The sequence below is a fragment of the Acomys minous genome (genome assembly GCF_964271855.1).
Source record: "Acomys minous genome assembly, chromosome: 12".
Taxonomy (NCBI): Eukaryota; Metazoa; Chordata; class Mammalia; order Rodentia; family Muridae; genus Acomys; species Acomys minous.
Window position 1 is genome coordinate 3910612 of NC_140493.1, and position 21522 is coordinate 3932133.

General features: G+C 56.1%; 2 protein-coding genes and 1 long non-coding RNA gene across 3 annotated transcripts; 1 reads left to right on the top strand and 2 right to left on the bottom strand.

Annotated features, from left to right (window-relative positions):
- The first annotated feature begins 2388 nt into the window (after nt 1-2388).
- Nucleotides 2389-4878, top strand: LOC311580187. The gene is made up of 2 exons (XR_014773389.1): nt 2389-2472; nt 4656-4878. It is a non-coding gene; the product is annotated as an uncharacterized lncRNA (long non-coding RNA).
- LOC311580171 (aquaporin-5) lies at nt 4773-8722 on the bottom strand. Its single transcript, XM_084751498.1, has 4 exons — nt 7666-8722; nt 6572-6736; nt 6119-6202; nt 4773-5447 (listed from the first exon to the last, which is right to left on the bottom strand). Exons 1-4 carry the CDS (start codon nt 8407-8409, stop codon nt 5262-5264), a joined length of 1179 nt encoding a protein of 392 aa, XP_084607624.1. The 5' UTR covers nt 8410-8722; the 3' UTR covers nt 4773-5261.
- Nucleotides 8723-15013: 6291 nt separating this feature from the next.
- LOC311580176 (aquaporin-2) lies at nt 15014-20823 on the bottom strand. Its single transcript, XM_084751508.1, has 4 exons — nt 20343-20823; nt 17117-17281; nt 16422-16502; nt 15014-15772 (listed from the first exon to the last, which is right to left on the bottom strand). Exons 1-4 carry the CDS (start codon nt 20700-20702, stop codon nt 15563-15565), a joined length of 816 nt encoding a protein of 271 aa, XP_084607634.1. The 5' UTR covers nt 20703-20823; the 3' UTR covers nt 15014-15562.
- Between the last annotated feature and the right edge of the window lie 699 nt (nt 20824-21522).

Sequence of the window (21522 nt, forward strand, 5' to 3'; positions counted from 1 at the left end):
CCTTGAATTCACTTTGTAGACCAAGCTGGCCTGGAACTCACAGAGATCCGCCAGCTTCTGCCTCCCAGAGTGCTGGGGTTAAAGGTGTGTGCCACCACCTGGCCACTCTTTTCCATTCCTAAAATTTGTTTGTTTGTTTGTTTTATTTTACATTTATTGTTTCATTTTCTTTTGTATACATGAGTCTGTGCACACAGTATTGTTCCGAGGACAGCTTTCAGATGTCAGCTTTCTCCTTCTACCACCTGGGCCCTAGGGCTTGAACTCTCAAGGTCAACAGGCTTGACCCGGATGTCTTTCTCACTGGCCGTGCCCCTCCCCCCAACCTATCTCTCCCATTGTTCAAACCCCCACTCTGCACAAACTCCTTGCTCCTGTGCGCCGTGGGCCAACCTCCCGTCCTACCTAGAAAGCCAGGCCGCCACCTGGGACCCATATCCTACCTAGCTGCCCGTGGCTCTAAGCTAGAGGGGGGGGGGCCCTGTCTCTTGCACCAGAGATCCTTCCAAAATGCCGCACTGTTCACATCACCCCACAGCCCATCAAACCTTTGTTGGCTTTTCTCATCACCTCAGGTTCAAGTCGGAAAGTCCACGTCCAAACTGTGAGAAAGGATTACTTCCTCCTGATCCTCGCCCCACCCCTCCCCCACTCCCTTTGGCTTTGCTACATCAAGCCAAACACAGTGTTCTTTAATGAGGTTCTCCACACCGGAAGAGACATTTCTCCCCTCACTCCCTCAAGTGTGGTCCCCTGTGAAGCATTCTCTGGTGTCCCTCCCCTGCAGAATCAGAGGGAGCTACCTGGAGAAGCAGGCTTGAGCTACAGATGAGCGTGGCTGAGGGGCCTGCTTCCCCGCCGCCCTCTCTCGGGCTGGGCCTGGTAGCAGCTTGGGACGTGTACCAACCGCAGGTGCCTGCATGGGAATGCTGTGGGTAAGGCAAACAGGAGCGTGTTGACTGTGGCCACGCGTACTGCCCTCCTCACCAACTGCTTGGTACCTGTGATCTCAGCATCGGGCTTGTTGTAATCTTTTTTTTTTTTCTCCAAGACAGGGTTTCTCTGTGTTGCCATGGCTGTCCTGGACTCGCTTTGTAGACCAGGCTGGTCTTGAACTCACAGTGATCCGCCTGCCTCTACCTCCAGAGTGCTGGGATTAAAGGTGTGTGCCCGCCCGCCACCACGCCCGGCTGCTTGTTGTAATCTCATGTCCCCAGGTGTTGGGAGAAGTGCCTGCAGACACCTGGAAAGTGTTTCTAGTCAGAAACGCTGTTGTATCACACTCCCTCACCTCCAGGGCACAGCAGTGGAGATTAGCTGGACTGGGAAGGGTCTTGACCTCTGGCAGGTTAGGGCCAAGGACCACCTGGGGCCCTGCTCTGGCTACGCAAGGAGAAGGGCTTGTTGTGCCCGACGGGCTTCTTTCCCAAGATCATATAGGACGGAGCCTCCTTGGATCCAGCTTAGCCTGGGACAAGGTCTTTCACCCCCTGTGGGCAGGCATTGCCTGCTTCCTGTTTTTCCTGCAGCAGCCAGCACCTTCCTGGGCCCGGGCAGCTCTGAGCTCACTCTTGCTCAGAAGCCTTTTGTCCCAGCCTGATACCTGACTGCCTGCTGCTGCCTCTGCACGTGTGGAACACTGAAGCCTTCACAGCCCCCAGGGAGGCAAGGCCAGCGAAAGAGAACAAAAGCATTAACTTGAAGGAAGGGGTTCCAGACACTTTCCATGCCATCGTCCTGACTCTGACCAAATGTGGGCAGGCTGCCAGGTTGAGAGTCTTATTCACTCTTGTCCTGAGGGGGGAGGGGGCAGGGGGAAGGGGGGGAGGGTGCTGAACTGAGCGAAGCTGAGACCGGATCCTCCCCCGAAATCCTTCCCTCTGCCCACCACTGTCCACTTTTAGCTCCACTCCTCTTCCGTCTGCCCCAGCACCCTGTCTGTGGAGGCAGGAGCAGATTGCGGAGGAGGGCCGGGCCTTCACACCGAGAATCTGGGCTCTTCTCACATTCCCTCTGCAGGCAGAGAAGTGTGTCAGAGACCTGACAGAGCATGTGCGTGCTGGGGTACGACTTCATAGAGGTGTGCTGGACAATGCATGGAGAGTGACCGGTGGCCAGGGTGGGGTGTGGGGGTACCATGACTATGGCTCCAAACACCTGGAGTGAGTGTGCCCCCCATGCTGAGAGAAGAGGAGCGCACCTCCCTAAGCATAGCTAATAACCAGAGTCGAGGCTAGAAGCCCCAGAGTTGTCCAGGATTTGTGTGTGTGTGTGTGTGTGTGTGTGTGTGTGTGCGCGCGCGCGCGCGCGTGCGCGCGCGCACGCTTTGTCAGTTCAGGGACCATCACTTGCAGGTCCGCAGTGCCCCCTGCTGGCAAAACAGCCCAACCACAGCAACCTGCCGGCCCAAAGCCCTAGTTGGATCCTCACCCGACACCAGGGAAGATGTCACCTGCAGGAAGCAGCAGACCAGTATGTAACTCCCTCTGGCTAGGTTTTCCACCCATGCTGAAAGATCTGTCTCTTGCAGGCCCCCTGTGCATCCTGTCACACACCCCTTGGGGTCCATTAGAGAGAGGAATGCAAACCAGAGTTGTCTGAAAGCTGGAGTGAGGCTGTTCTCTTCTGCATCTCCTCCTGGGCGAGGGCTAGTGAGGGGCCGCTCCCTGGTGGCCTCAGGAACCTAAGCCTGAGACGCCCTTTGTGCTCTTGATCCTGCCTGGCCAGAGCCCAGTGCCAGAGAAGTGATGACTCTGGATTTGGTGGGCGAGTCTGCCCCCTGCTGGCCAGAGCTGGCATTTGCAGTCAGCTGGGCAGGTTTCCTCCTCCCCCACGTTTCTGGGTTGCTTGGTGTTCCGTGGAAGCCTGTGGGGAAGGCAGGCTTCGGTCCTGTAGTTTTCACTGCCTTTCAGACCCCAGGCTGCTTTGGAGGGGCGCTGGCCTGGCCTCCCAATCTGGGTCTGTAGCGTCTTCGCATTCATGTTGCCTTGCGCCCTTCTGAGGCAAAGCTGAGGGACGACGGAGAGGCCCTGCTGGGTGTCAGGCAGTGCCTAGGGCAGCCCGCGTGGCTCACCCGGCTCTCACGGGTGCTGCCCTTGCTAGTGCCTAACCCCTGGTCATTATCCCATTCTCTCCTCACGGCGGCCCATATGGCAGGCAAATATAGCCCAATGTAAAGACCAATCACTCCAGTTACAGCAAGGGCTGGGTGTGGGGCTGGGCGCTAGGGCTGCAGCCTTTAGTCCCAGCACTTGGAAGACAGCAGCAGGCAGATCTCTGAGTTTGAGGCCACTCTGAGCTACAGAGCAAGGTGCAGGACAGCTGGGGCTACCCAAAGAACCCTTGTGTTGTGTGTTGAAAAACCAAAATAGTATACAATAAAAAAGTGGATGCCGATGGTCAGTTTCCACTCTGGACTCTTTTTTTGTTTTGTTTTGTTTTGGTTTGGTTTGGTTTTTCAAGACAGCGTTTCTCTGTATAGCCTTGGCTGTCCTGGACTCGCCTTGTGGATCAGTCTCGCCTTGAACTCACAGGGATCCTGGTGCCTCTGCCTCCCAAGTGCTGGGATTAAAGGCGTGCGCCACCACCGCCCAGGCACTCTAGACTCCTTAACCATGACTCTGGGATGAGTCCTGAGCAAGTGTCTTTACCTTGTTCCTCACAGAGAGGCAGTGGGGACCAAGCACCTTTCACCCCCTTACCTCACCTGGTTCCTCACTGGCCCATAAGGAGAAAGTGTCCTGATATATTTCACAGGTTAACATGGAGGCTCAGGGCTTGGAGAGATGAGGGCTCAGCGGATAAGAGCACTGGCTGCTCTTCCAGAGGACCTGAGTTCAATTCCCAACTACATAGTGGCTCACAACCATCTATAATGTGATCTGATGCCCTCTTCTGGCATGTAGGTGTACATGCAGATTGAGCACTCATATATAGAATAAATAAAATCTTTTTTTTTTTTTTAAATGGAGCCTCGGCCGTGGTGGCGCATGCCTTTAATCTCAGCACTTGGGAAGCAGAGGCAGGCGGATCCCTGTGAGTTCGAGGCCAGCCTGGTCTACAAAGCAAGTCCAGGATAGTCAAGGCTCCACAGAGAAACTCTGTCTTGAAAACTCAAAAACAAACAAACAAAAAACGGAAGCTCAGAAGTTTCCTGAGTGTCGGTGGCATCTGAACAAGCCAGCAAGGACCGGGCAGGAGGGTAGTAGGGTGTGAAGAGGCCTCCCCGCCCCCCAAAGGGAAGGAGGAGCAGGGTGAGGTGAAGCTGCAGCGCCTCAACCTCTGAACACAGGCTCCCAACACATCACCTTTTGGAAATAGTGGGAGACCCAGAAAAGGAAGCTCCATGCGGGGACTGAAGCTGATGGGTCATCCCTTTGGAATCTCAAGGGGCTGTGGCTGGTTCACCTCCCCACCCTGCCTGGCACACCCAGGCCCTCCTCAAGTGGCTGGGACTTGACATAGCTGAAGGGAATGGGTGGGAGGGTCACGTGACTTGGACATGGCCCCTGTTCTTAGCCCTCAGCCCTCTCCTGGTCTCTACTGCTGGACCTACAGTTTGGTTTCTCCTCCACCCCCCACCCCCACCCCACCCCCCAACTCTCTGGTCCTCTCAACCTCGCGTGGCCTCACCTTCCTTCCCTTCCTTTTCACAGGACTTCACTCCCGGTCTTTGAACCCTCTGGTGAGCATGCGTGAGGGTGTGGCGTCACAAAGGAGAGGCCTGACTGGCCACTGCCCCAAGAGGCTTCTGGAAGGAGACGAAGATGGCAGAATATGAAGACCGGTGGTTTATTGGGAAATGCCCAATTCAAATACCAGTAGCGCCCCTCACCCACCTACCCTTGACCAGAAATAAATAAGATGGCATACAGTGAATCATCTGAGGTCCCTCTGCCCGCCTGGGGGCTGGCCGTGGCACCTCAGTGGCTGGGTTGGGTGTGATAAGCAGGCTTCTCTCCTTTCTCTGCTGCTGGGCAGCCTGTGAGCTTGGCGCTGCGTTCACAGTCTCTGAGCCCTGGCCCGTGGCAGACATTCTGCCTCATCCCAAAGAGGCCCTGTCCCTGTCAGAATCCAGCCCCAACCCTGAGTGTCCCATCATGGGCTTCTGCTCCCATCCCTGTCTGCAGCACAGGGATTCGGTGCCTCTTCCCCAGCCAAGAGGACCGTTGGGGAGGGAGAGATGCTTTGAGGTCTGCTTTGATTCTTTTTTCTCCAGGAGTTGAGGAGCTGAGGGTCTGGCCCCTGCCTGGTGGTGCTGCTCAGTGCGCTGTCAGCTCTATAGTCTTTTTCCGCTCCTCTCGGTGATCTTCCCAGTCTTCCTCCGGCTCATACGTGCCTTTGACGACAGCCACGCGGTCGCTGAGGCTCAGGGAGGAGGGAAAGAGCAGGTAGAAGTACAGGAGGGCAGCCAGGACGGCCCCCACAATAGGTCCTACCCAGAAGACCTGTGAAGACAGGGTTAGGGTGAGCCTCCGGCCTCAGGGACCGTGATCATCCTCACTGGATCACAGCCCTGTGGAGCCTGAGAGGAAACAGGCAGTAGACTTCCAGGCCTCCAGAGGGAAAGATGTCTTTCCATCTCGGGGGGCCCAATACTATCAGCCAGTCTTCAATGACAAAGTCACAGACCCTCCAAGGAGCAGGCAGGAGGGACAGGTTTTCCAATCCCACTCTACAAAGAGGCAAGCAGGCATTCTGAGGAGACAGAGCCTCCAACACATGTGGAGGGCCAGGCCAGCCGCATCCCTGCTGAAGCTCCAGCGAGGCTCTGCCTCCCATTTTGGAGCTCCGAGCCTGGCTGGCATATGGAGGCACTTTGCTGGCCAAGGGAACAGTCCCAAGAGAACACACTCCCAGTATCAGAGGAGAGACACACAGAGGGACAGACAAAAATCCTCAGAGGAGATGAACAGGGATCCCCACTGCAGCTCTAGAGAAACTGCGATCTGCCCCCCCTCGCACTTCAGCCCCTACTGTGGTCTCTTCTCCTCCCCACCCCCCAACATCCGCGAGTCTACAACATCCAGAAGGGTCCAGTTACTTCTGGCTTTTCAGTCTAGCATGCTGCCCTGGCTTCTAGCACTCACTAGGGAGCCAGGAGAAGGCCCACACTCACCCAGTGAGAGGGGCTGAACCGATTCATGACCACCGCTGGGCCGAAAGAACGGGCTGGATTCATGGAACAGCCGGTGAAGTAGATCTGGATAGATTGGGCGGGGGGAGGGAGGGAGGTGTCACAGTGAGGAGGGTGCCCTCCCTTCCCTTCCCACAGAATTCTGTCTCTCTCAAGGTCACACAGTGCAGGGGCCAGCCACATCCCAGTTCCATGCAGCCCAGCTGTCCCCCAACCCACAGTACTCCTAAACCTTCCCAGCCTCGGCTTGAGCGTGAGGCTCCCTACTCACCCTCCCTCCCGCTTTTATTCACATTGTTTTGGGAGGAGGGCTAGGGTCCAGGGAAGCTACAGCCCCAAGACCGGGCCTTCAACTCTGCTGGGTCTCGTCCATCTGGAGGAGATGGTATTCTGGGGCTCCACTGTGACACCCCAGCTTGCGTCAGCACTACTCACCCCCACAAGGTGGCCCAGTGTGACGGAAAGGCCAATGGACAAGGCTGGGGAGCCCACTGGGCTGGTTCGCCGGGAGTCAGTGGAGGAGAAAATGCAGAGCGCCAGCTGGAAGGTCAGGATGAGCTCCACCACTGTGGCCTTGCCTGACGTTGTGTTGTTGCTCAGCTGCAAGGGAGAATTTGGGTAAGGACCCTGCTGCCTTCGGGCTCGGTCACAGGGCTAGCCAAGCAAGGGACACCAGAAGCCTAAGCTGTTGGGAGCCACGCTATGTGCATGACCCAGACTGGCCATTCACTGCAGAAACTACTTCAGCGCGCACAAGCTCGAAGCTCAGGCCTGTAGCCAGAGGGTAGGGTGTCAGCTAGTTTTCCTGGGCACCATCCTGTCAACGGCTCTGCCCAATCGCCAGCCCCCATGAGCTGGCATTTACCCTCCCTCCTGTGGGCAGCTGCCCAGTTTGCCTACTGCAAACAGCCCCTGGCCTCCTATCCGTGCCTGACCCGCTGCTGGTGCCAACCTCAAACCCGTCTCTCCAGTGTGGCTGACTCACGGCTTGACAATGGCTGCGAAAATCCTCCTCTGTGTTTGATTAATGAACCCAGTTCACATGGGACGGGGGGGGGGGGGGGGGAATCTAGGGCTGCAAAAATGGGGAGACTGCAGGGGGCAGGAGCAGGGGTCACAAAAGGGGGCACGCCAGTATGGGTTGGTTATCACACCCTGGCTTCTAAGTGTCATCCACCTGACATTTGCTGCGCTATGACCATCTCCATGTCCCGATTAATCAACTGGAAACCCAGGGACATCAAAGTTACCCCAGACCACGATGACTATCCACCACCAGGGACACAGCAGGTGAGACTAGAGACCGGAGGGGTGTTTTGGCAGCCATGGGGAGCGAGACCAGGCAGCGCAGTGTAAGAGCAGAGGGTAGGTGAAGTGCAGTGTTGGGGAGCACAGGTTGGCCAGGAGGTTGGTCCGCCTGTTCTTCCCGGCAAAGCCGTGCACCACCTTTTTTGGTTGTACCCATTCTGAAGATGGAGAAGCATGGAGGGTCCCTGCCCACCCCCTTCCACAGTCTGGTGGACACTCACCGAATTGATGGCCAGGTTGCCCCGGGCATTGACTGGTGCCAACCAGTAAAGGATGCCTGCCCCAGCAATGGCGCCCACCAGCTGGGCTGCCACGTAGAAGACAGCTCGGAGCAGCGAGATCTGGTTGCCTACTAAGAGGGCTAGAGTGATGGCTGGATTGATGTGGCCACCACTCACAGGTCCCAGAGCTTGGGCCAGGGTACCTATGGCCAAACCGAAGGCTATGGAGATCTGCAGGATGGAGGGCAGTGCCGAGGGCCACTTGAGCGCGGAGCCCAGGCCAAAGAAGACGAAGATGAGGGTGGCCAGGAACTCGGCGAACACAGCCTTGAAGAAGGCAACCGAGCACACCTCCTTCTTCATGGTGGCCTTCGGGGCCCGGTGGCTGCGGCAGCAGCGTCGCTGGGCGGCCGTCGGGGCGGAACTGGCAGCGGCGGGCGCCTGTCTGCGGGGCTCTGCGCGCGGTGCGGTGCCCACTCCGTGGCAGGCGGCCTGGCGCGGGGCTGGCAGGGGCGCGCTATATAGAGGGCGCGCGCCCCGCGGCGGGCAGAGCGAGGGGGGGCCGGGGGCGGCTCCCGTGCCCAGGGGCCAGCGTAGCCCGCAGGGAGCGAGCCTGGCGGGCGCGCGCTCACCACCCGCGGCCCCGCGCGCCCCCTGCCCCCCGCCCGCACAGCGGCGGACCCGCCCGGGCCACGTGACCCACGCGGCGGTGTAGACCGGCCCCGCGGTCTGGGGCGCGCGCATCCTGCGCTCCTCCGCGTTGCTCCCGCGCCTTCTTGGCCGACGTGCGTGCGGAGCGCGGTCTGGTCTCTCGGGTCGCACAGAGCTCTGGAAGTCCCTTTCCGGCCGGCCGGCCTTTACCGGTGTCCCAGGACGGCAGGCAGACCTCCCTTTTTCTCGTCCTCGGACTTTTGGTCCAGCTCCTCCTTTTCCTCGCGCGATCGGAGCATCCTGACCCGGCCTCAGCCAAGGCCGGGCCAGAGTGATGCGATTTTCTGAGGACAGCGCCTCTTAGCTCCCTATCCGCCCGTGCCGGGGGCGGTCCGGTGATCGTGGGCCTCTCCCCGGTCCGGCCCGGCGGGAGCGGGGGCGTTCGGTAGGGAGCACAGCGCCAGCTCTGCCTTGGCAATCCTCGACGCCTCGTGTGGCAGCGCTGGCTCTAGGCAGCAGGCTCTAAGAGGCATTCTCCGTGGCGGCCCTTAGGGACCTTGCTTGTGGTGGTAACCAATTAGGACTTGTTTGAGCTTAGGGAAGAGGCCCTGGGCCTGGGGTTAGAGGGAAGAACCTCGGCCTCTCCTGTTTCCAACCCAACACTTTTGACCTCGGCTTTCTTCTCTCTTCCTCCTCAGTTACCTGCCATGGTCCGTTTAAACCTTCATTTAATTATTTAGTTTTGGTTGCACTCCAGGTGGCTGTGTCTTTCTCTCAACATGGCTCTCTCTCTCTCTCTCTCTCTCTTCCTCCCTTCGTCTCTTTACTATTGTCTCTTTTTCTCAGTAGTCACTTTTTGTTCTCTAAGTCTTCCTCTTTCTGCCTGCCTCTCTGACTCTTGGTTTCTGGATCTTTCTTCCTTTAACTGTCACTCTGTCCATCACTGTTTCTAGTTACTATGTATCCCACCTTCCCTTCCTCTCCTTTATGTTTGTTTGTTGGTTTTCTTTCTTTTTGTTTGTTTGATTTTTCGAGACTGAGTTCTTCTGTGTAGCCCGGGCTGTCCTGAACTAACTTTGTAGACCAGGCTGGCCTCAGACTCACAGCGATCCGCCTGCCTCTGCCTCCCGAGTGCTGGGATTAAAAATATGCGCCACCACCGCCCGGCTCCCTTAGTCTCTTTCAACCCGTGGCTCTTTGTCTCCACCTGTCTCTGTCTCATTTTCCTCGTCTGACTCCCATACAGTTTGTCTTTCCGGCCCCCGACTCCGAGACCCCCACCCCATCAAGGCCTTCCACTCTTCAGCTGGGCAACGCACTTTTCTAGTTCCCGGCTCCCTCCTGTCCTTCTCTCTCTGGGCTCCAAGACTCTGCCCATTGCCTCTTTCATTCCTCCACCTTTCCCTCCCCAGGTACTGTGTGTGTGTGTGTGTGTGTGTGTGTGTGTGTGTGTGTGTGTGTGTAAGGAGGCTCGTGGGTGTTCCAGGGCTTTCCAGGGCTTGGGGGCAGGGCAAGGCCCACCCTCAGGATCCTGGAAAAGGAGCTGCCCTGCCCTCGCCCCTCCCCCACCCCACCCCTGTTCATCCTAGAGCACTTTGCATGGTGCCAGCCATAGAGCAAGGCTTGGGAAAGTCATCTCATACCATCACCCATTTTAAAAGCCTCCTGCTAGGGCAGCTGAGCCATAGGGTGCAGCAGAGGAAGAGAAGAGAAGTGTGTCCAGCAAGGCATGGGGGGAGGAGCCCACAGAAAGGCAAGAACTTGCAGGAGGGACTCTGGGCCAAAGAAAACAGGGTCCAAAGAAACCCCACTATTGTTCCCCATTCTGCCTGGCATTTCCTGCTGGGCAACTCCTCCCCAACGGCTCTGGTCAGGTGGACTGTTCTTTTCTCCGTGGAGGTGCCAGGCTATGCCCCCAGCAGGGCATGACAGCTACATTCAGGATTTTCCCCAGACCTTGGGGCTCAGACTGGTGATCATCTCAGAGACCTTGAGGCCAGACATCTTCCTTACGGCTGCACTTAATTTGCCTTCTCTAGGCACCCTCTCTTCTTTTTAAATTTCATTTTCTCTTCCCAGGCACTGTCCTCCTGACTCCACAGGTCTCACAATCTATCTTCTTAGAGTGGGCAGGACTCAAGTGCTCTCCCAGGAGACGGACGCATCAAATTTGAGGCCTGAAGATTTGAGCCTACTCTTTCCCAGCTAACAAAGGATTGCAAAGACCAAGAATTTGTTTTCTTTCTGGACATATAGCTCAGTGGTAGAGCCCTTGCCCGGCATATGTGGGGCCCTAAGTTCAATTCCCAGTGCTGGAGTTGCGGGTGGGGAAGCTAGCTTTGGCCAGGCATGGCAGCTTTGAATTCCAGCCTTTGGGAGGCAGAGCTCTGTGAGTTCAAGGACAGACTGATCCACTGCAGAGCCAATTCTAGGCCAGCCAAAGGCTACATAGTGAGATCAGTGTCTCAAAAACAAACAAACAAAAGAGCTAGTTCCTGCCCTTTTGTGGATTAAAACATAGGTCGGAATTACGTCTACTTTGCAAGCAATTTAACTTCAAGGGACATGTGAGGAGCTCAGAGCTCAGAAGTTGCTTGCTCGGGCTGGCACAGCAGCCTGGAATAGGGACTACAAGTTGTCCCACAGACTTGGTCACAAGGAACGGTCCCATCTGTGGAGGTTCCCCCAGGGGGCAGCCGATTCGATTCCGTTTCCAAGGCTGCATCTGAAGCCTCTCCGTCTCTCTAACCATCAGGGTCACTTAGGTCTCTTACTGAAGATAACATGTGATATAGAGTCGCTGGCAAAATTACATGGGGTATGGAAAGAGAAAAGAGCCCCTCAGCCTAGAGAACTGTGAATTCCAACACAATCAGCAACATTTGCTTAAAGCCTTTCTCTCTCCCCACCTGCAAACCCTGAGTTTTCAGGGTCTGGAAGGAAAGACCCCACGTGCCACGAAAAGGCGTCCTAGCCAACTTATGAAGTCGTGGTACCTGCCAGCCTTTCCTTCTCGCGTGGAACCCCACACAAGGCACGTTGGAAGCCACCTTATAACCTGTTATAGAAAGGGGACTCGCTGGCTCAGAGTCGGTAATTCCAATGCAATTAGCATTTCCTTCTCTGTTGTAGACCTGTAATTTTCTAGCAAATCTCACCAGAAAGAGCCTTCACAGCAAACAACCCATCGTAACCTCTCTTGCACAACCCTAGTGGTTTCTGGTTTTATTTTATCAAATTGTAATCCTATCCAGAGCCACCCTGGAATCTCATTTATTGGAGAAAAATAGTTTCTTAGCAACCCTTTGAGAGTCACCAAAACATTATAAATCGCTGGTGCTTAGGCATTTCATCTGGTCTCTTCATTGAGAAGCCCACACCCATACACTCAGGAGGTCCTTATTTTTCTTTTAATGAACTCCAGCTCACGTCATACTGGCTTCTCCTGGAATTCTTTTCTGTGTCAAAGCCAAGGATTCAACTTGAACTAAAGATTAAGGGAACTTGGGCGCTTGTGGGTGACAATGGGCTGTGACTGCTGTCATAGGTGTGATGTTTTAAAACTGGGGCTAGAGAGATGGACCCATGATTAAAAACATTGGCTGTGCTGGGCGCAGTGGCGCACGCCTGTAATCCCAGCACTCGGGAGGCAGAGGCAGGCGGATCTCTGTGAGTTCGAGGCCAGCCTGGTCTACAAAGCAAGTCCAGGACAGCCAAGGCTACACAGAGAGACCCTGTCTCAAAAAAACGAACAAACAAAACACTGGCTGCTCTTGCAGAGGACCTGGGTTCTATTTCCAGCATCCCCATAGCAGCTCACTATGGTATGTAACTGAGTCTGAAGGATGCCCTCCTCTGGTTTCCATGGGTACCAGGCACACACATGGTGTAAAGACATATATGCAGGCAAAATGTTCATAACATACACACAAGATATGTGATAATAATAGTAAGAAAAATTGTCAACTGGATGATGGTGGCACACACCTCTAATCCCAGCACTTGGGAGGCAGAGGCAGGTGGATGGATTTCTGTGAATTTGAAGCCAGCCTGGTCTACAGAGTGAGTTTCAGGACAGCCAAGACTACATAAAGAAACTCTGTCTTGGAAAACAACAACAACAACAAAACAAATACCAAACCAAAAAAACCAACAGAATTGTTTCTGCCCTGTGCTGTTAAGGTCCTGGCCTTCCTGCTCACAGGAAGTTCTCTGGGATTTTTTTGGGCTGGGAAGTGTCTTCCCACTTGTGGCAAAGGAGGTAGCATCTCTCTTAATTAGGGACCTCTGGATTCCCTGGGAGGAGGAGAGGCCTCGGGTAGAAATGTTAGGGGCCTGGGACTGTCTCTGGCGTCTGAACTGTACCGACCACTTCTCAGTTGTGGGAGAAAACATTTATTGACAAGTGAGCGTTTATTGAGTGTTTGCTCCATGCCGAACAGTGATTTATTGACAAATGAGCACTTGCTGAATATTTACCATAGGCAGAGCACTGCGTCAGATAAGGCCAAGAGAGAACGTAGGTAAGAGACTGCCTCACTGCCCCAAAGAGTTTATACTCTGCCGGAGGAGATGCATGCTGCACGTACAGGGTCACAGCCTAGCGATACAAACACGGAAGCAGCTTTTGGGGGTGTCAAGTGGGAAGCAGGGAGGGATGCTACTGGGACAGGTGGTCAGCCACTTCTCCCTGCCAGGCCCCTAGCTGTGTGACCCCCAGCGTGGAGACCTGGAAGCCTGTCCACCTGTGTTTGTCTAGTTCGGGTGTGCCTGGCCTCCACCTTCCTCTCTGGGTGCTCTTCAAGGGCAGGGACCATGCAGGAGTCCCTGTGTCATTTCCTCCCGACCCAGCCGCCGCCCTCTTCAAGGCTCCTTGTCCTCTACGTGACAGGGGTCTGGGCTGGGCTGGGCCAGCCCTGCTGAATGTTCTGCCTTCTGCCATGGGTCCTCAGGAAGAGCCTAGTAGGGCTTTACCTCCGTGGGAAGATACGGGATTTGTGTAAGGTGTCCTGAGTCCGTGGGTCGGCTCTACTGTGTGTGGCTGTGTGTCTTTGGGCCAGTCTTCAGGGCCTCGGTTTCAGAACCGAATGGGGAAAGAAACGTTTGCTCTGCCTCTCTCACGAGGTTCGGATGCTAAGGGAATGGCCAGGAAGTAGTAAGGCCTTACATGGCTGGGGGCTACTTCCTGAACCTGGATGATGAAGGTTTGCAAGAAATGAGTTCACACATGAGAGGAGGGCAGCACCGCTGGCTGCTCCCCCTACCCTTCCGTTATTTAGATGTGACTCAGAAAGACGCGCAGATACATTTTTTTTTTTTGACCTTCTATAGGGATGTGTTGAGGATAAAGAGCCTTGACGCTGTGAACTTTCAGGGCAGTGACTGAGAGGCAGCCCCCAGAGGTCACAGCAGCCATGAAAGTCACGCCACTGTCACCAGCCGCTGGAGTATGGGAAGGTCCTTTCCACAGCGCGTATGTCCAGTGTTCCTCTTCATGCCTCCAAGGAGACAGAAAGGGCAGTGACAGATTTCCCTAACATGCGGTCACGTGAACGGAGTGCCAGAGTCAGAAAGCCTTGAGAGTGTGGGGGTGACAGCATCGAGGAGGGGCTCAAGCTGTGGCCCTTAGATTACTCAGGCAGCCGCCGAATTGAGAGAGGGAGAAGACCGGTGGGTGAGGAAGGAAGTGGAAGCTTGCCAAGATGCAGGCAATAGGGGAAGGCTCAGAGGCCGGACCAGGACGGGGCGATTGGCAAATATTGGGTCCCCAGGACTCTGCTTTAACCACCAATTACAAGAAACAGAGGAGGTTAGAGGTCAGGGTAACAATAATTGAAATGACCCTGATAATGTGTGATAATAGCATTAAGAGTCACAGCGCCTTTGCAGCATCTTTGCAGTCATCATCCTACTTAATCCCAGCTTAATCTCCTCTGAGGAACGTTGCCTGGGCCCAGGCATTTAGAAAGAAGCCTGGGTTCTAGATTCCGGACCCGCCTCTGCCTGGTCAAGTCACGTCTTTTCTCTGCCGGCTGCAAGGTTCACACCACAGTAACTGTCAGGCAGGGGGAGCTGAAAGAGGTGGGGCACAGGGCAGGGAGGAAGGCAAGAGGGAACTGAGATTCCGGGGGGCGGGGGGTGGGGGAATGGGGGATGGGGGGGGAGGGACAGCGATGGAGGGTGTTGCCCCGGTCCTGTGGCTGCATGCCTCAGCACCTTGCCTTGCCAGCCATAGGCATGTGCTCTGTGCTGGACTCCAGGGCTTACTTGCGAAATTGAGTGTCTCCTTTCACGCAGTGTCTAGTTGCAAATCGCCCCCGCCCCCCTCCCGGGACAAAAGCTGGGGCCCCACAGAGGGCTTTTGTTTTCTTTGCCCAAGTGGAAGGCTAATCTTTAGGTGTATGTGGGCTCCCTGGGGATGGGAGGCGCGAGCGCACACACTCCCCTCTGTCCCTTGAAGAGCCAGCCCTCCCTCGGGCCAGAAAGTCCTTGGATACCCAATCCTGCCTTCACTAGAGGTCATGTCTAGGGGACTTATTCTCTAGTTGACACGTTTCCTTCCAGCAATGGGTCCTGGCAAGTCTTTGGGCCGAGGACTGATGGAACCTTGTGGAATCTTCCCAGAGAGTCGAAGAAGGGGTTGGAAACCAGCTCCTCCCCCTTTTCCTGGGGCTAGCTGCAATGGAGGACTCATCCATAGCAGAGGAAGTGGATTTATTGCAGGTGCAGGAGGAGGAGGAGGCCAAAGCGGGAGTGAGAAGTCCCCCGGCCCTGTATCACCACGGGCATTCCGGGTCACACTCAGGCCCACGCAGGCCCTGCACGTGAGGAGAGAAGCACGGGAGAAGCACAGAGACAGGCGAGAGCTTTTACACCCTAACAAAACCATATGCACCAACCACGGACACCCCCTCCCCCGTCCCCCAAGGTGGTCTCTAAGCATTTCTCTCCCGGCACCAGGCGCGGGCTCTCCAGAGCTCTCCGTCTCCCGCCCGTCTGCCTTCCCTCCACACCGCCCGGATTCCCAAGTGCCTGGTTCCTTGCAACGGGCGAGCCAGAGATCGGGGCAAGGCTTCGGGGCGGGGGTGCTGCCAGGCTCTGGGGCGAACCCCTTTTTGAGGCTCACCGCGCTCGCGGGCGCTGGGGCAGCCACTCTGCACTGGGGTCCGCGGCGGGCCGGGGGGGAGGAGGGAGGGGGCGGGCCGTCGGCCGGCTGCGGTGCGCTGCGGGGGCGCGGCGGGGGCGCTCAGGCCTTGCTGCCGCGCGGCAGGCTCTGCGGGGAGTGGAGCTCCACCGACTGCCGCCGCCGCACCTCGCGCTCCTCCCAGTCGGTGTCGGGCTCCAGGCCCTTGAGCACCGCCAGGCGCTCCTGCAGGCTCTTTGCCGAGGGGAACAGCAGGTAGTTGTAGAGCAGGGAAGCGATGATGGCGCCCACCAGGGGTCCGATCCAGAAGACCTGAGGGACGGGAGAAGGCTCTAGCACCAGCTCAACCAGCTCGCGTGGCACCGCCTGGCTGCTGCGTAGGAAGCGGCCCTTTACCTCTGATAGAGTGAAGACTTATGCAACAAAAGTCATTATGAGCCGCCAAGGGCGATTCCTTAGTGTGGGGGGGCGAGTGGGCAAATCCTGAAGTCGGCTGGCCGCCTGGCTGTGAGCCCTAATTCCACCACTAGTGTGCATTTAGACAAGCCACTCTCTCCGAGCCTGAGCCTGTTGCCTTTCCCTAAAAAGGTTTTGCAAAGCTCTGAGAAAGACACACTAGGCACACACCAAGCTCTGCTACCTGTTAACTATGAATATCATTTACTGGGCTCTGGATGCCAGGCACTGTGTTATGGAGATAAGCTTGCTCAATTTCCCCAAGAAAGCCAATAAAATACTGACTGCTATTTTCGTTTATAGCAAGGAACAAGGGAAGATAGAATCTTTGGCACTGCTCCGGAGGGTGGAACAAAGGTTTCTCAGGGCCCCAGGACAAGTGGAGAGGGATTGGAAAATACCCCCCCTCCGCCCCCGCCGCCCCCGATACACACGTGTATTATAGGCCCTAATGTATCTCTGGGATGAATTCTAGGAATGGGGAAGGCAGGGGTTTGGCCATTACCCAGTGATCATCAAACTTTCCGGTGACAACCGCGGGAGCCAGGGAGCGGGCTGGATTCATGGAGCATCCCGTGAAATAGATCTGTAGTAGGAGGTTGGGGGTGGAGGAGGAGTGAGAACACACTGAGATGGCTTCATCCTCCTCTCAGTGCTTGGGAATGTTGGCTTCGGCTTAAAGTGAACCCATGAAAGGTGAGACTAGATCTACACCTTTCATCCCAGCACTTGGGAGCCAGGGCCAGGCAAGATCTCTGTGAGTTCAAGGCCAGCCTGGTCTACAGAGCGAGTTTCAGGACAGCGGCTGTGCTATATAGTGGGACCCAGTCTTAAAAAAAAAAAAAAAAAAAAAAAGGAAAGCCGGGCGTGGTGGCACACGCCTTTAATCCCAGCACTTGGGAGGCAGAGACAGACACATTGCTGTGAGTTCGAGACCAGCCTAGTCTACAAAGAGTGTCTAGGACAGCCAAGGCTACACAAGGAATCTCTGTCTCGAAAAACCATTCACTTTAGGGCTATCTGCTCTTTAGGAGTCACAGCTTGGCGTTCTGTGTCCTCCTTGGGCAATTCTGTGAGGCGGTCCCTCTGAGGAGTTGTGTGTGTCTATCTCTACAGCGGTCGGTGTGGCTGTTTCTTTGGGGGACATGTGTGTTTTGGTTCTTGTAGGGCAGCTGGGGCCCGTGGCCATGACTGACTTACCCCAAGGAGGTGGCCCAGGGTCACAGAGAAGCCAATGGAGAGAGCAGGGCTGCCCAGGTTGTCACTCCGGCGATCGTCGGTGGAGGCGAAGATGCAGAGCACCAGCTGCAGGGTCAGGAAGAGCTCCACGGTCACCGCCTGGCCAGCTGTCGCATTGTTGTGGAGCTGGGGACAGGTGAGGGGAAGAGGTGAATGCAGGGAAGCTGGCCACACTGACTGCTCCTCGCTCTGGCTCCGTGGGGACCTTGAGGCTGAGACCCGCGATAGGCCCCCTCCTCCTTAACCACTGGGATCCTGGCCCCAAGGCAGGGGGTGGACCTGGGACAGCCTGAGGTTGGGAGGCGGATCCCAGAACCTAATAGACCGACCGAGGAGGCTGAGGTTTGTGAGAGGAAAGAGATGCTGTGATTATGATTTTGGCAAGAGGTCCCTGTTGCAGCAGGAAGCATTGGACCTGGTACAGGAAAAGCCTTTAGCCAGGCAGTGGTGGCTCACGCCTTTAACCTCAGCACTTGGCAGGCAGAAGCAGCCGGATCTCAGTGAGTTCGAGGCCAGCCTGGGCTACACAGCCAATCCAGGACAGCCAGGGTGACACAGAGGAAATGCTGTCTTGAAAAACCAAAAAAAAAAAAAAAAAAAAAAAAAAAAAAAAAGGAGCTGGGAGTGGTAGTGCACGCCTTTAATCCCAGAACTTGGCAGGCAGAGGCAGGGGGATTGCTGTGAGTTCGAGGCCAGCCTGGTCTACAAAGTGAGTCCAGGACAGCCAAGGCTAACATAGAGAAACCCTGTCTCGAAACACACACACACACACACACACACACACACACACACACACACACCCAAAAACAAACAAAAAAAAAAAAAAAGAAAGAAAGAAAAAAGAAAAGCCTTTATTTCTAGGTCATACTGATGCAACAGGATGTCCAGGGGTCAGTTTTCCTGTGGTCCCATGGTCAAGGACCGTATAGTATAGTCTGGTTCCCCTCACCTCTGTCTGCCTCCCCCTCCCCTTCCCCCTACTGCACTCAAGCCTTGCTGTTCTCCCTGCTCAGTCTGCCCCCTGGCATCCTGTGGAGGCTGCAGAGATGGGGGCTTTAGAATGCTGAAGATGAAGCCTCCATACCCACGGAGGGTTGCCCACGGTTGGTCCCTGTAAGCCCCTGTCCTGGGAGCTCAGAGGCCATTTCCTAACCCGGCCACACCCAGTGCTGGATGTCTCTCCAGGTTTTGTCATCCTGCACCCCACACCCTACCCTTTGGGGCTGAGCGCTGCACAGGGTGGACCGGTGACAGCTTTTAACTCCCACACTTGTTCTCTCGGCCCCGAGCTCCCAGCCTGGTGCTTCAAGGTCTTCCCGGGTCTAGCTTCAACCTCTACTACGCTACAGCCTCCTAGAGACAGGACCGAGGACTTGGGACTTCCGCTTTGGTCCCCCCCTCCCCTGCCCTTGTGCCCCCCCCATTCACTGGGACACTATTCCCTTTGGCCTCAGTGTGTCATTCTGTACAACATGGGTGATATCCGTCAATCCCGGGACACTGAGGGTGACAAGGACAAGCCTCTAACCCCCTCCTGCTGGCAATGGCCGTTCAGTGGGGTCTGGTATCACACAGCGGGGCTTCTGCGATTGGGGTCCGTCCGTTGAATGCTAGGTTGAAACTACAGTGTGTGTGTGTGGGGGGGACTCCTCAGAACCCAACGTGTAGCCCTGTACCAAGGGAAAGATGGGTGTGGCCTGGCAGACGGCAGATCTGTGTCGGTGGCAACTTCCTGGGGGCCAAGCTGACTCTGGGTGGCGTCCTCAGGCTTGGGGTGGTCACTGGCCTCTTACTAGCCTCGGGGCTAATGAGTCCTGTGCTGTGTTATTGCCAGATTCTCTCTGCCACTCAAGATGGGTCAACGCGGAGGAATGACAGTCTTTGACACTGAGTGCCAGGGAGCCTGGGATGTGATAGAGGCCAAGGACAGACTGGCTGCTGCCCAGGCCTAGCTTCCCCCAGTGCCTTGCTGCCGGAGCAAGCCTGAGGCATGCTCTCAGCAATCTCTTTGGCTGTAGCCAGAGGTCCCTCTGTGGTAAAACAAATGTATTTGGGTTTTTTTTTTTTAAAGATTTACTTATTATTTATACAGTATTCACACCAGAAGAGGGCCCAGATTATATTATAGATGGTTATGAACCACCACGTAGTTGCTGGGAATTGAACTCAGGACCTTTGGAAGAACAGACAGTGTTCTTAACCTCTGAGCCATCTCTCCAGCCCCCAAAACAAACGTATTTAACAATAGAAATAGACACACTCCATTCCTCACCTCGGCCGCTCTGTCCTTTTCAGCTCTAGGGGCCCAGCTTCTCTGTATTTTGTGTGTTTGAAGAGTGTTCCCTGACTGGAGGGCCTCTGCCCCTCTCACGAGGGAAGCCGCCTCTACAGAGGACTGTGTGTGCAGGGCCGACGGAGAAGGAGGCCTGGGAGGTGCTTGCTTTCCTGGCTTGGGGTAGGGCTACAGAGTGTGTGCTGACGGGACCCCTAGATTCCTAGGCCTGTACAGGTGGAGAGGAGGAGACCACAGCGTCACCTTTAACGCTCAGCGTGCCCTAGGTGCTGTCCTAACATGAAGGCATGTCCGCTCGGTCGGCCTCTGCTAGGGTCTGGTGTTAACAGACTCTAGACTGTCTGAGCTACTGCATCCCTTCCCAAGTGTCCGTTTCTTGGCTTGCAAGACAAAGCCCAGATCGAGCTTTGGACGGTTGGTTGAAGAAAAGATTGTGGGATTTGTGGTTGAATCAGGAGTTGGGGGTTTAGTGGAACCCTTCCCGTCCCTGCCACAGCCTGCCCCTACCTTACAGAGCTGGCAGTGTTTGCCTCGGGAGGGGCGCTGGGGTGTTCTGGGGTGTTATATCCCTTAGGCCCATCCATGCTGGGGTGTCGCATGCCTTAGGCCCACACGTGCTGGGGCGTCGCATGCCTCCTACACTCTGTCCTAGCCCTCCCATGGAATCCAACAAACCTGAGGCTGCTCCTCCTCGGCGGTGCTGGGAGAAAGGCCCTCTGGATGCCGCCAGGATTCTGCGCCCGGCACTCAGGGCTCTCTCCTCAGATCTCCGAGGGGAGCTGTGTTCCTGGTCTTAGGCTCCCACTGGGGGCCTGCCCCACCCATTTTACCCTCCACAAAGGCCCTTGCTCTGCGTCTGCCCCTCCTAGAAGGGACAGAGCTCAGGCTACTCACAGCGTTGACAGCCAGGTCCCCTCGGATCTCTACTGGAGTTATCTCATGGAGTATGGCGGCCCCGGCCACAGCCCCCAGCAGCTGGGCAGCCACGTAGAAGGCAGCTCGAAGGAAGGAGACGTGGCAGCCCACCAGGCAGGCCACAGTCACGGCAGGGTTGATGTGGGCCCCGCTGACGTGGCCCAGAGCCTGAACCAGGGTGCCTATGCCCAGACCAAAGGCCACGGCAATCTGGAGCACAGAGGGTGGGGAGCTGGCCCACTGGAGGGCTGAGCCAAGGCCAAAGAAGACAAAAAGGAGCGTGGCCAGGAACTCAGCCAGCACCGCGCGGGAGAAGGCTATGGACCGGAGTTCCCACATGCTGCCCAGCCTTCTGAGCGCTGGCCAGGGGTCTGGGCCACAGGGGTGGGGGTGGGGTGGCTCGTCCCCCCCTTCTCTCTCTCTCTTCTCTGCTCTCTTTCTCTGGGCCTCTGGGGAGGCTGGACCTTGGGCACTTATAGAGCCTTTCCATCCTAGACTTGGGCACGTGGGGTAGAAGGGGCGTTCCTGCCAATGCCATGTTCTCCCATGGTGGCCTTGCCCCCTCCCCTCCCCCTGCCCACCCTAAGGCCTATCAACCCATCTTAGCTTTCACAGATGACTAATGTTCTCCTCATTAATGGACTCCAGATAAGGATTGACGTCCCCGGTTTTCCGTGTTTGTTCCCTCGGTTACCCCAGGGAGTTGCCCCAGGGCTTCCTCAGCCCGCACAGTGACCACCAGCACCAGTTGCTGCTGAGGAGACTGATTCCAGCAACCTGCTCTTTGGCCGAAAGGCTGGTCGAGGAAGGGGCAATGGCTCACCCCAAACTGTGAGGAAATGTTGGCGCGACCTCTCCGCTGACGGGATGGCCTTTCCTTCTGGAAGGGGATGGAAAACAACTGGTTGGCCTGTGACAATTTTCCAAGGCTGTCTTGGGCTTGATTTCTTGCAGTTAATCACCCATAAGCCATTATGGTTCGACTTCTCCCCAGGAGCCCCAGCTAGGGAGTAACTCCTGTCGCCTGGAGCCAAGGGTGGGTTCAGTGCCCTGGGACGCTGGCCCTGTGTGGTAGAGTCGTCAGGGTCAGCTGAGGAGGACGAGGGCTTCCTTCTGCTTTGCAGCACTCACTGCTGTCGTTGAGATGAGACATTTCTGG

Bases quoted from the DNA above. Each gene is read 5' to 3' on its own strand.
- LOC311580176 (XM_084751508.1), bottom strand. From the start codon at position 20,702: ATGTGGGAACTCCGGTCCATAGCCTTCTCCCGCGCGGTGCTGGCTGAG. The intron at 16,503-17,116 runs GTAAGTCAGTCA...CTCCTACTACAG, and splicing joins CCCTGGGCCACCTCCTTGGG to ATCTATTTCACGGGATGCTC. The intron at 15,773-16,421 runs GTAATGGCCAAA...CCCGTCCCTCAG, and splicing joins GAAAGTTTGATGATCACTGG to GTCTTCTGGATCGGACCCCT.
- LOC311580171 (XM_084751498.1), bottom strand. From the start codon at position 8,409: ATGCGCGCGCCCCAGACCGCGGGGCCGGTCTACACCGCCGCGTGGGTC. The intron at 6,737-7,665 runs GTGAGTGTCCAC...TCTCCCTTGCAG, and splicing joins GCAACCTGGCCATCAATTCG to CTGAGCAACAACACAACGTC. The intron at 6,203-6,571 runs GTGAGTAGTGCT...CAATCTATCCAG, and splicing joins CACTGGGCCACCTTGTGGGG to ATCTACTTCACCGGCTGTTC.